Raw genomic sequence first — 13,990 nt, forward strand, 5'->3', positions numbered from 1 at the left:
GATGTGAAGACAGAAGTGCAGAAACTGAGATATCGTGGATACCCCCTCTATTGGAATGTACCTTTTGTGGGTGGAAGATAGAGAAGTCTCCGACAGTGATTTTAGAAAGTCAGCTTAAAGGAACTGCTTGTGGGATGGGATGGCAGCCCCCAGAGGAAAGGCAGAGCCTAGGGGAGGAGAGGAAAGGCCCTGGTAAGAAACAAACAAAAACACAGTAGGCGGAGCGTGAGAGTGGGAGTAGCCTAGAGCTGGATCACCACTCTGTGCACTTTGTAAGTGTCCCCAGGCATGGGACAAATTGGGAGATAACTGATTAGGGCTGGGTGATTAACCAGTTAACAAGGCGATTCAGCTCACTAACTGGGGATGGTTAAGTGGGAGACACAGGAAGGGGGAGGGGTTGGAAGGACAAAGCAGCCCCAGATCTAAGAGGTGAGAACTCTCTTCCCACCTTCTCACCCTTTGCCTAGGGGGTACAATGAAACTTGGGAAAAGCCATATGCTGACAGGACCTGAAGCTGCATACAACCTTGTAAATAAAGTACACTGTGACGGGCTTACATAAGAGTGTGTGGGGACTGCTTGTTAAGATAAATTCAGGGTGAGGGAGCATGCCCTGTAACTTTCTTCCTTTAAGCAAATATGGACATCTGTTGGAATCCACTGACATTGCACTACTCCAGCAACATGACGATTTCTTAGTAACGATAATAAATGAAATGTTGTCAAAATGAGCAATAATATGGAATCAATGTATTTTTATAAAAGTTGTTTAATTCACTCTTACTTTACATTAGTATTTATAAGCACCTTGCCATTTTCTGTCAATTCCAAAAACAACTGGAGACTGGAACGATATTAGCTAGCAAAATATGTCAAGACTTATTAACTGTGGATGAAGAACTAAGTAAAAACTCATGGCTGTTTTGTACACCAAGACCATAACCAGAATCTGGCATTGATTTATTCAAATTTTGCTTTGTCAGAGGCCAAAGCTTACATGTCTGTAAACATCAAAATAAACATCACTTAATTTTACAATTTGCTAAACAAATGCTTCTTACTCTGAAAGGATATATGTTGTCCTTCTCTTTTGACCTGTGCTTCAAGCATTGTTGAATAATTTGTTCCCCTAAAACTTAACGGTGCTTAGAAACTACTTCCAACATTGTGCAAGTCATAAGCAAGGCCATTTTAATGTGTGCGGTTTCCTTATATATTCCTTTGATCAATATTTAACTAATGAAACTGTGAAAAACTATACATCGTCAACAAAATGATTTGATTTTGGTCCTGTAGTTAAAGACCTTCTATAACTGAGTTGTTTACATGGATTTAATTCACAAGCATGTACACAACAAAATCACTATACCAATGTTTCTTCATCTACGCATAAAAAGTGTCTTCTACTTACACTAAAACATACAAAAAATAAACTACAAAAATCGTTTACACTTGATTTCAGCAAAAAAAGCTTTCTTCAAGAAAAATGATTGTTTTTTCAGCCATCAAAAAAGGAATGCAAGTAAACAATAAATACAATGTGCTTTCTCCATATAGACATATTTACACTTGAGTCTTTGGCTTATGTTGAAGTTTCTCTATAAAGAACTTTATGTGATCCAGCCATCATTGCACATTAAAACAAAATAAGCCAGTTATATAGAGTTGCAACACTTGAAATGTATAAAGAATGAATTTTACGATCGGCACAGTTTTGTTTTACTTCAACGATTTGTCAAAAGAAAAAGGAAAAATAATACCATATAGGAAATATTGATACATGCAACAGATGGTGGCTCTACTGTAATTGAAAGATGGCTGTATATACAAACACTGAAAAGTCCTAATTTGAGCATATCTCTTCTGACTCTGGATTTCATTAAATTTATTTTTGTGACACTAAATGCTGATACTGTATACAGGCATAGAAACAGACTGAGTTCTTTTATTAAGATCCACAACTTCATAAGAAAAATACTTTTGCATTTAAATTTTAAAAGTCCCCCTCACTAAAATCTCTCTTCACAGGTTGAACAACTGTTGTCAAAACAGTTTACTGAGCTTCATATACTTGGTGCACTTTGTCACATCCATTCCAACTAAGACGATTCAAGGTACTCCAAAGCGACATCATAGCAGAAACGATATTGCTCCTGAAAAAAAATGAGAAAATTAAAGAAACAGTCTAACATATTAAAGGGCAGGGATCTCTATGAGCACCTATATTCTCTGCCTACTGCTGTGCCATTTTAGTCCATACTAGTCTCACATGATTTTTCTTTTAAATTATTAGATGTCTGATGTCAGCTCTGATTTTAAATCTCAGCCTAATAGCCACAGTGGAAGGGAAGAAATGGCCACACATGGCAATAAGCTATTTGCTTCCCTGTGATTTGTTCTGCTTCTGAGTTGGTTATAAAACTTGTAGTTTTCATTTTCTAACAAAGTGTTTCTCCAGTGAACAACTTCAGTCCCTGTACAACTGACAGCTGCTTCTTCTATGTCAAATGGTATTTAGCAGTAAACCAGCAATAGCATCTTAATATCATTGCAAGGGAATACTGAGCTGTGATAGTGAACTGCATTAGGCCTCAAGACAGCGTTAGAAATTGCGATAGATAATGTAAAGTCAAATAGATCAGAAGGTGCATTTAAGGGAGGAGATCAGGAAATACAGCTAGGAAAACCGATATTTATTTTTAACGAGGTTGCTGTTCAATGTCAATATTTGAAAAAAAAAAAAAAGAAAAAGAAAAAAGAGAAGTTAATTATATTCTACCACCTTTTAAAACTAAATGAAACAAGCCTGGTCTGATGATTTACTTTAGGTTGCAAAATCCACTAGCAGGAAGTGGTAGGATATCTAAAAGGTTTCATTGTGCTGCTCACTTTTGTTATCTGATGATCGTGTTGAATGTAGGGCAGATGACAATGCTACATTGGTTTTCCTGGTTTGTTTTCTACTAACGACTCAACAGCTGCTGCTGCTGCCGTTCAAGAGCTCTGAATAAAAGCCCACACAGCACACACCACAGAGAAACATCTACAGAAATTCAGTAACTGCAGATTAAAACTACAATGGATTTGGGGCTTTTAAAAAAAGAGAGAGACGTTTTCAGATAATTTACCAGAATATACGCAATATACATTGGACTCTCTTTATAGCAGCACTTAAGTACCACAAGTAATTTTCCATGTGATCTGACCTGCTTTCACTCTCAACAATGAACTGGAATCTGTGCACCATTTTTGTGCGCTACATCTCAAAAGAGTGCTGCACAGTCTATATAGTACTTTTAGCAAAATGGCCACAGGTAAGCCAGATATGTTCAATAATATCCCTCTTACAGCTGTTAACATTTGAGCTATCTTTTAATCCACTTGGTACCGGCAGACAGAAGCAACTATGATACTGGCAGACGAGGTCATGCTAGAGTGTACTCAGCTCGATTCACGTGTGTATTAGTATAGATCAAAGTACACTGTTAACTGTAGAAGAGTGTATTTGGTGTTTAAACTTCATAAAACTAATGGGATGTTACATGCATTGTTTTTACTTATCTGTGTCCTGTCATAGTGTAATAGCAAATGTTTGCATTGTAAATACGCCTGTAACTCAATAACTCATCAGACATCGAAGAAGCCTTGTGGACTGCTAATGAAGGACTTTATGAGAAAAGGAGCTAGTTCCAAAGCAAATGGCCAGTGTGTGTGACGACCTGAGGTCAGAGACTCAAAGTGCATTCCTCACTCAGCGCCATCAAAGGAAAAGCCCACGTGGGTAGAGACTCTGTTACCTTGTGTTCTGTGAGAAGAAGCTATAAGAATGAATGCAAAGAAAGATCCTTCATCTCTGAAGCATTTGGACTCTTCAGGGAAGTGTACCAGATGCATAGTGGAGATCCCCAGAGTTATTCTGGGTAGCCCTGAAAGACTTTTGGAACTGGTAGTTTATTACATCACTGCCACCATTTGGGGTTACAAACTGTGATTCACCTGTACATATATTTTACCTGCTTTAACCTCTCAATAACTCTCATTCTTTTTTCTCAGCTAATAAATCTTTAGTTATTTTACTATAGATTTGGCAGCCAGCGTTGTCTTTGGTGTAAGATCTGGAGTACCAAATGAACTGGGGCAAGTTACTTGTCTCTTGGGACTGGGAGTAACCTGATGTGGTGTGATTTTTTGGTTTGAGTGACCATTATCACAAAGTTCCGTTTGTCTGGGTGGCAAGATAGGCTGGAGAGTCTAATGGGACTGTCAGTGATTCCATGGTAAAACCGGTATAGTGAACCAGGAGTTCACATTTGTTACTGGCCTGATGAAATCTAATTATAGAGCACACCATCAGCTTGGGGTATCTGCTCTGTTTTCTGACAGTCTGCCCTCAGGTAGGCACTCACAGTTGTGAGCCACTCCGCACAGCGTGACAGCAACAAACAATAATTAGGGAAATCATATCATGTACACCCAAAGCCTAGTAAATTCTGACACCTGGAAAAAGGGATGTATGAGGAAAGGCAAACTGCACCCATTTTGTTCAATATGTAAGTTTGAAGGGTCAGAAGCAATTTTCACGATATACAAACCGTGAACATTTTTAATTTCAATTGGCATATCTGAGCTTAGTGCTAGAGGCAACCATCTGGCTGAAGAGTGAGGGTATTTGTAATACTGGCTGCTGTCAGCATGACAGTCAAATGGCAAAAATTCCAAGCCATTCTCCTATCTGCTTTCATACTTAACCATGACAAGAAAAATCTTTAATATTTAAGGACTCATTTTTTCTAAAGGGCCTTCACTCGGTCTGCAATTTTGGAGGCAGGAGTGGAACATGAACAGGTAAAATACCCAGTATGGGGGGGAGGTGAGGGAGAGAGCTGCGTCGAGAAAACGAGAGACTATTTCAAAATCAGGCATTTAACGTTTTAAAAAACATTTTTTTTTTTAGAGTTATGGTTTGTTAAAGCAAGTTTACAATAATAAAAACGAATCTATTAAAAGAAAATATGTTTTTATCATTAAAATTTTCCTGTGGCATTTTGGCTCTGTCAGGAAGTAGTGTTACAAATTACCACAAAGGCCCAGAAATAGTAATTGCAATTACAAAATATATTTCCACCTCACAGTTTATTCCTCTTAGGAAGAACTGTCTTGGCTTGTAAACTTTTAAGATGGTTTGTCTGAGCAAAATAGGCTCTAGTGTTACTTTAAGAACATAGGGTGATCTTGAGAGATTATAGTGTACCCTAAGGGCTTGTCTACACTTACTGGGGGATTGAGGTGTGGCAATCGATGCATCAGCGGTTGATTTAGCAGGTCTAGTGAAGGCCCGCTAAATTGACCGCAGATTACTCTCCCATCAACTCCTGTACTCCACCTGAATGAGAAGCACAAGGGGAGTCGACAGGACAGTGCCTCCCATCAACATAGCACAGTGTGGACCCCACAGTAAGTAGATCTAAGTACATCGACTTCAGCAACGTTATTAACGTAGCTGAAGTTGCGTAACTTAGGTCAATCTACCCCCATAGCGTAGAAAAGTTCTGAATATTTTCCTTGAAAAGTAGATGATATGGTAGGAGAGAAATGACCTACCAAAACACACAACCCTTATGATGCTTATGATGCTATCCAATGTGTAGTCCCTCTACATGCAATAGGTTTCCAACTCAGGATATAACAATTCCCAACAGTACACCCACTCAGAATATTACATTCACTGTTAGAATTATACTAGGGTGATACCTGCAGGTCTCCTAGCTCTAGTGGATGGATTGCTATGTTTTTTGAGCACAAGATTCAGGATCTAATACTTTTGGTCAAACCACTGAAACGATGAACAATCCCCTGCATCCCAGGTGAGAGTGCTCCCAAGTGAGCCATATCAATACATACTGTACGTTATCCTTCTTGCTAACTGGCTGTCTGAATTCCAATCAATGTGCTGTAACTTACCGGGGTTTCTACCATGTTTGGCTTACTATTCCGTAACGTCTTTACTGCGTGGAAAACATCAACAACATTTTGTCTTTTGACCATTTCCACAACTATGCCTATAGCACAGAACATTCCACTCCGACCACCACCATTCCTGAATGGAAGCAAAACAACAGAGTTAATACATCTGTTACGTATAAATATACCTGGCACCAATATCTCACCTTTAATTTTGTAAAAATACAAGATGGAGGATCCATTAGATGAGACAGACCGTTATGAATCCCCTCATAGCTCTAGTTGATGTGGTTTGAAACATCTGACACCACTGCCATTCTTGATACTGTTTTGAATCAATTGTGGTGTGCTATATAGCTCATTATGCGGACTAGCTACGTTATAACACAGCTTAAGTAGGCAGGACAAATTAAAAACAAGTGTTATGAATATAAACTGCAACATTTTCCATTTGTTTCTGGAGGGAACTGTTTAAAATCATCATAAGCTACAGGAGTATTGGCAGAATATTACTGGAGTGTGCTGCTGCTTTTATCTTTAGAGACACTTCTAATCTTTTTTGTAACTTTTTGATATTATTTCTGAAGGGTCCTGGAAACCAGGATAGGTGTTTTTTTTCTTCAATATAAATCTAAGTTACATAAACAAACTATATGAGTCTCCGGACACCATGTGGGCATTCTGGAATTTTGCTGTGGTTAAGCGTCAAAACAGATCTGCGAATACTTAATTATAAACCTCCTTTTGAGGGCAGTTTATTCAACTGCTAAAATTGAAGCTTTAAGTTGAAATATGGTAGAAAAGAGATTGGTCACTTTTCATTCAGGGAATGTAAAAAAATAGCTCTCTTTTTAAGATGACATTTAATTGGTTACACATATGGTGGGACTCAGTGGGTTTTTTTTATTCTCTCTTTTTAAATGACAGTGCTAGACAAGCAAGTACTGCCTACATGGTGTACATTAATTATTTTTCACAAGCACTACTATAGATGTAACAAAAATGTCTCTGATTTCAGGTATGCATATTCTTGGTCCAGAATGACACAAAATATCTGTAATGTATAAACTTGTTGGAAGAGCACTATTCAAAATATGCAAAACATATAATGAAAAGCTTCATTATATGTAATCTCTTGCCACTTAGTACAAAGAAGCATCCTGTTGGATTACTCAATAGTATAATGGTATTGGATCAGAAGTCACTTGTGTACCCCCATTTATAGCCACCTGGAGAACACTGCCATTAGGTGTAAAACCCCCACAAAAGAGAACACACATCTATCCAGCTAGCCACTTCTATTGTGCTCATCGCCACAGTATGTAGGCCCCAGTTTGAAGTGGGTGACAAGTATCAGAGCCAAAATTAAAGAAAACAAAATAGGACACATGCAATAGAATGTATTAATAGGAGCACTGGATTGAATTTAAAATAATGAATTGGATGCTAAAAAGTCCGAGATGCTGCCATATACCCAGTCGGCCACAATAAAATTACTCACAGACAGTGAATGATAGTTCGGCCTTCCCCTTCTTCACATTCCTCTTGCCATTTTTCAACCTGAAGAATTAACTTCAAAAATGATCTCTTGGAGCCTGGAATGTCTCTGTGAGAGGCCCATCCCAAATACTGGAATTGCTGCACCATCAGATAGCCTTCCTGCGGCTGATGGAAGCCAAATCACTTTACATTAACCACGGCACATTTATAATCGATTTATGAAAACTACACAGATCAAATAAAGTGAAGCTAAATCAGAGTATATATTGCACACAAATTCCATTACATGTATGTGCTGAGCATACATACAAAGAGATAGCATAAAGATGTCTGTGTAAGTATTACAAAAGTCGGGCACAATGAAACAAGTTTAAGAAGAAAATGTTCTGGAGTAGTTGCAATTCTGACATCAACGTTTATAGGGCCACTAATTAAATAAGCTAACAGGGATATTTCACTGGATTCTAAACAGCTAGTTTTTTTTAAAAAAATTCTACCTCTACATAAGCAATAAGAAACCCTGTTGTTGAATCTGTAGACCTTACAGAAATGCAGTGGCTCTGTAGGAGCACTTATCCTGACCAAATATTTCCAGTTATAAAACAACAATAAATGATGGTGGTGTACAAATATGTTTTTTGCTTGAATGGAGTCTGCTCCTTTTGCCAGCCTATCATATCCTGATGGCAAATCTCTGAGCCTTTCCTAAATTGGGTTTCAGACACAGAGTGTTCTGGGGTGGCTTAGAATGTTTCAAAAAAGGTTTCCTGTACCTGGCTGTCCTAAAGAATAAATAACTCACTCTGGTTTCATGTAGCAGGGGCAGGCAAAGATGGAAAGAGATATGGGGTCCTGGGAGGAAAAGAGATGGTGCAGAGAGAAAGAAAGGTTCACAGGAAAGGGATGGGAGAGAGACAGAGGAAACAAAAATAAAAAAGCCGAAACAGAAGAAAAGGAGAGAATGAAAATAAGAGATGGAACAAGTGAAAGAGACAGGAACAAGGAAACTACAAAATATAAGAACCAAAAAAGGACTACAACATAATCATTTAATGTATTAATATCTCTACACTGTATTGAATTTCCCAGACACAACAAGGAGAGTTAAAAGGAGAAATGAAAACATTTTGCTTAATACCCCTTTCAACCAAAGCATTGAATTTGGATAAAACATGACCCAGTTCTGAACCATCCATGAAAAATAGCTTGGAAAATCAAAATCTGACAGAAGAGCCTTTGCAACACCCTTTCATTTCCCCATATCCATTAGCATCATCATTTATGAGTTAAATTAGAAATATGCTATGTACGTCACAGACATTGTCCTAACTTGATTTCTAAATATGAGACATAACAAGTGAGGGTAATAAAGCGGGGGGTGGTTACAATAGCACAACCTATTGGTTCTCACAAATTTTTCTTTAACTCATTGCATGCAGGCAACATGGCAGAAATGAGTTCCTAGTGGGGACCTGAAGGAGAAGGTAGTGGCTGGTAAACAGAGTTTGAGAGAGTATTGAAAGAATGCAGGACAACCTGAAAGAAGGCAGAGACAGTAATGGATAAAAGAGATGGAAAGTGCATCAAGTCTTGAATCATTATTGGAGGTGGAGAGAACATGTTAGTAAATGTAGGTCAGGGAAGAGTGTCTCAAGAACCTCCAAAATCAGAATAACTTTGAGTCTTTTCACACATTTTTAATAGAATGTCATAACGCTTCTGCTTTGTTTTGTGGTTCTTGCACCACAAGGCCCACGAGGTGTTAATTATATAACCACAAGTGTCCTTCAGATATGCTTACATGCAATTTCATATGAAGGTTATAAAATGAAATACTGCTTGTGTCCATTATAGGCAGCTGCAGAAAAATAGTTCAATCTTAGGAACTGAATGTTTAATTCTGTTCTGCTTAATGTCTGAAGAGAATTAATATTGTATATTTAGTATTATGTAATATTCAAATCCACAATAGCTCAATTAGCTGTTATCATTATGATGATACTTACTCTTGTTAGATTGCATATCCTGAAAATTCTGTTTATTACATCACAATCCATTGAACAAGACATGCATTCCACTTGAATAGGACCATATCTCAGCATTCCTTCTTCAGGCCAATACTGTGGACAGCCCTGCACAAGAATAAAATGGGTATAATTAAAATTTAAGTTGCATCATGAATATTGTAGTATTTCATTATTATTATAACACACTTTATAGTACAGTAATAGATATGTTAATTAATACTAATTAGTTATTGAAAAGCAAAGCCACAGGGTAATTACACTGTAATTGCAATGAAACTGCACTGTAATTATATTCACCCTATTACAAAGCATAACCACCTTGAGGCATTAATTTGTTCACAAAATCCCCATACACAAACACTAACCTGTGCTAAATCAACTTCATTTAACATTACAACAGAGGTACAGCCATAGTCATACACTAATCTCCAGAAATCTTTCACAGTGTTTGGCAAAGGATGTTGTGTGACAATGAAAGCAGCTGGTTGCCTGTAGCTCTGTAAAGAAAAAGGGTGAGTAGGAGAATATTACTAAAGAAAGTACTGAATAACGATTATGCAAAGTCTGGGCCTCTTGGAAACATAACTACAAAAAAGTAGTGGCATAAAATCTAGCAGTTTTAACCAAAACAACTATTCAGACAATAAGATATCTTAAAGTGGAAAAAAAACCCAACAGGTCACATATGCATAAATCCCCTTTAAATTAATCACTTAAAAGTTGAGCCCATTGTTGCATACTTTGCTGAACTGGTGCTTATATTAAATGCATTCATCATAGTTTCAGATTATTTTAAAATACTTGGGAGACAAAGTAGAGATGTATTAGCCCCATTTTACAGAGCGGGATACTGAAGCACAGAAAGATTGATTTAACCAAATTCACACAAGAAGTCTGTGACTCAGCCAGGAACTGGACCTAGATCTTGAGTCCCATGATGGTGCGATAACCACAAGGCCACCTTTCCTCTCCTAACTGAGCCTAAAGCTTTTTTCTTTTCTTTATAAACCTCTCTTTGGGCTGACATCAAAAAGATTTCAAGTTTAAAAATTTGTTTTTAATGAGTTTTATTGGAGAAGTCTTTTGGCATTTTACATCCCCTCCCTGCATCTCTTGGCTGGGGTTGGACTCAGGTTGTGAGCATTGCTATGTTGTCACTAGTGGAAGGAGTTAACAGAAGACCAGCAGGTGACTGTCATGCACAATTGCCATCTGAGAAGAATGATAGTCGGGGGGGCGGGGGGCGAGGGAAGGGAGGCTGGCAGTTATTTTTAAAGGTAATTAGGGATTAATTCCGACCAGTAAGGACACAGCTGTGTAGCTGCTGATGTACTCAGGCTGCACTACCTCCTACTGCAACTGGAATACTCCTGATAGGACTGGAGAAGCTCTATCTCCTGACGGCTGCAGCCCATATGCCTGCAACTGGGGGACTTCTGGCCCTGTAGCACATAGACTGCAGGCAGCACAGAGGGGAGGCACAAAGAGTGCAAATAGGCTTCAGTGGGACTAACCTCCTGGAGGCTGAGAACATAGAATCATAGAGTATCAGGGTTGGAAGGCACCTCAGGAGGTCATCTAGTCCAACCCCCTGCTCAAAGCAGGACCAATCCCTAACTAAATCGTCCCAGCCAGGCCTTTGTCAAGCCTGATCTTAAAAACCTCAAAGGAAGGAGATTCCACCACCTCCCTAGGTAACCCATTCCAGTGCTTCAACACCCTCCTAGTGAAAAAGATTTTCCTAATATCCAACCTAAACCTACCCCACTGCAACTTGAGACCATTACTCCTTGTTCTGTCATCTGCTACCACTGAGAACTAGATCCATCCTCTTTGGAACCCCCTTTCAGGTAGTTGATTAGCAGCTATCAAATCCCCCCTCATTCTTCTTTTCCGCAGACTAAAAAATCCCAGTTCCCTCAGCCTCTCCTCATAAGTCATGTGTTCCAGTCCCCTAATCATTTTTGTTGCCCTCCGCTGGACGCTTACCAATTTTTCCACATCCTTCTTGTAGTGTGGGGCCCAAAACTGGACACAGTACTCCAGATGAGGCCTCACCAATGTCGAATAGAGGGGAATGATCAAGTCTCTCGATCTGCTGACAATGCCCCTACTTATACATGCCAAAATGCCATTGGCCTTCTTGGCAACAAGGGCACACTGTTGACTTATAGCCAGCTTCTCGTCCACTGTAACCCCTAGGTCCTTTTCTGCAGAGCTGCTGCCTAGCCATTCGGTCCCTAGTCTGTAGCCATGTATGGGATTTGTCCCTCCTAAGTGCAGGACTCTGCACTTGTCCTTGTTGAACCTCATCAGATTTCTTTTGGCCCAATCCTCTAATTTGTCTAGGTCCCTCTGTAACCTATCCCTACCCTCCAGCGTATCCACCTCTCTTCCCAGTTTAGTGTCATCTGCAAACTTGCTGAGGGTGCAATCCACACCATCCTCCAGATCATTTATGAAGATATTGAACAAAACCGGCCCAAGGACTGACCCTTGGGGCACTCTGCTTGATACCAGCTGCCAACTAAACATGGAGCCATTGATCACTACCTGTTGAGCCCGACAATCTAGCCAGCTTTCTATCCACCTTACAGTCCATTCATCCAGCCCATACTTCTTTAACTTGCTGGCAAGAATACTGTGGGAGACCATTTCAAAAGCTTTGCTAAAGTCAAGGAATAACATGTCCATTGCTCTCCCCTCATCCACAGAGCAAGTTATCTCGTCATAGAAGGCAATTAGATTAGTCAGGCATGACTTGCCCTTGGTGAATCCATGCTGACTGTTCCTGATCACTTTCCTCTCCCCTAAGTGCTTCAGAATTGATTCCTTGAGGACCTGCTCCACAATTTTTCCAGGGACTGAGGTGAGGCTGACTGGCCTGTATCTACTGTTCTGCTACAGGGCTGTTCATATCTACTCCCTGCAGCCTCCAGCTCCTGGTGTCCTGGCAACACATGGGTTGCAAGTAGGAGAAGGAGACCGTCTATTGTGGGACTGTTACATCAGATCACATTTGAGGGCATGGGTGCTGAGATGGAAAGGGATGGGGTGGCTTGGCAGGACTTCCTTTTTTTCCCAACAAATATGGAATTGCTACCCGCAAATTATTAGCCCAAAGCTCAGATGAGCAGTATTCATTTCTGGACCAGTGACATATTTGAAGATGCTATATATTGTGACTATGGAGAAATGGAAATTGGAGATTTACTACAATACTATTAAAAAGGGGAGTTCCCAGCTTTCCAGAGGATCACAGAAGCACTGAGATGACTGAGATATCTAACATTGTAAAGGAACAACAAAAGTTAGTGGATTTTAAAAACGTTGCCAAGACTTCCCTCTCCCTTCTTTAAGACCATTTTACTGAACACTACAGGAAGAAAGAATTACCCTTTCTTTAACCAGCAAGAGTTCTCTCTCATATTACACAGCTTTTCATGGCACGTTACGTAGACAAAGGAGGTAGTCTCTTACATCCATAAGAGCAGCATTGATATAGTTGCTGCTCTCCCCATCAATAGTAATTAAGAAAGGCAGACATCTGTCAGGTGGCAGCATATCCATGAAGCGATTCTTGTCATGATTCCTTGGCAAGCAGGCTATGCTGCAATCTTCAGCTTGCAGCCGAGGGGTCACAGAATTCAGGGTCTAAACAGCAGAGGGAATTAATATCATGTTACAGTGTTACATGTTACATATATACATCTTATATACAGTGTTCTTGAAATTCATTTGTTTATTTAAAATGTTGCAATGTGGGAAACATGAAAAATCACAAGCAAACAAGAGCATGGGTCTGCTTGAGAAACTTGACAGTTTTTCAGTTAAAATGAATGAAAGCTCAGGTACGAAGACATCAGGAACTGCTGAACGGATCCTCTAAATGCATCCCCCCCAACATGCAATCCCTAAGGAAGAAAATAGAAGAGAATCTTGTGAAACACATATGAACTGTGTCTCACTTGCTTAAAATGCAAAATAAACCCCCATCCTGCCAGTTCAAGGTCAGTACTGTTCATTATAGTCAGCAGTCTACTGCAGTTATAATCTAAGAAGGGTCCTTCATATTTAAGAGTGACCTTGTAAAGTACATAATAAAAGAAAAGGGTGTTATATTATCTTAAATACAAGAAAGGGACAAAGGTTATGAATTTGATATGAAAGCCTTTTTCCTTAAAAGAAATTGTATGTACCTATAGGCAAAGAAGTTGCTATTCTATGAAGAGCTACCAGTAACTGTAAATACCTGAAATTCATCTTTGAGATGTGAAGAGTTTGTCTGAGAGTCTATTCTAATCATATCAAAATATGCAGCTTTGAATTCACAGACAGGGATGGCAGTTTCTCCACATAAACAAGCTTCCAGAATGGCATCATGAATAAAGATGTACTGCTCCTACCAAAGGGGAAAAGGAAAAAAATCTAACAATTTTAAAACAAAATAAAATCTTACTTTCCTTCAAGATAAGTGGATCTTCCCCCTTCTATAAATC

The 13,990-nt window shown here is 39.1% G+C and overlaps 1 protein-coding gene across 20 annotated transcripts in view; it reads right to left on the reverse strand.

Annotated features, from left to right (window-relative positions):
- Nucleotides 1-920: 920 nt before the first annotated feature.
- The window catches only part of PTPRK (protein tyrosine phosphatase receptor type K), a 577,439-nt gene continuing 564,369 nt past the window's right edge, over nt 921-13,990 (reverse strand). For all 20 annotated transcript variants that reach the window (XM_037894772.2, XM_043542882.1, XM_037894762.2 and 17 more), the window contains 7 exons: nt 13,744-13,893; nt 12,972-13,145; nt 9,857-9,988; nt 9,471-9,596; nt 7,466-7,629; nt 5,965-6,100; nt 921-2,156 (listed from right to left, as the gene is read on the reverse strand). In XM_037894772.2, coding sequence (XP_037750700.1) covers nt 2,103-2,156; nt 5,965-6,100; nt 7,466-7,629; nt 9,471-9,596; nt 9,857-9,988; nt 12,972-13,145; nt 13,744-13,893 — 936 coding nt within the window. In that variant the 3' untranslated portion in view covers nt 921-2,102. The remainder of the gene's footprint in view (nt 2,157-5,964; nt 6,101-7,465; nt 7,630-9,470; nt 9,597-9,856; nt 9,989-12,971; nt 13,146-13,743; nt 13,894-13,990) is intronic.

Source organism: Chelonia mydas, chromosome 3 (assembly GCF_015237465.2).
Source record: "Chelonia mydas isolate rCheMyd1 chromosome 3, rCheMyd1.pri.v2, whole genome shotgun sequence".
NCBI classification, from domain to species: Eukaryota; Metazoa; Chordata; order Testudines; family Cheloniidae; genus Chelonia; species Chelonia mydas.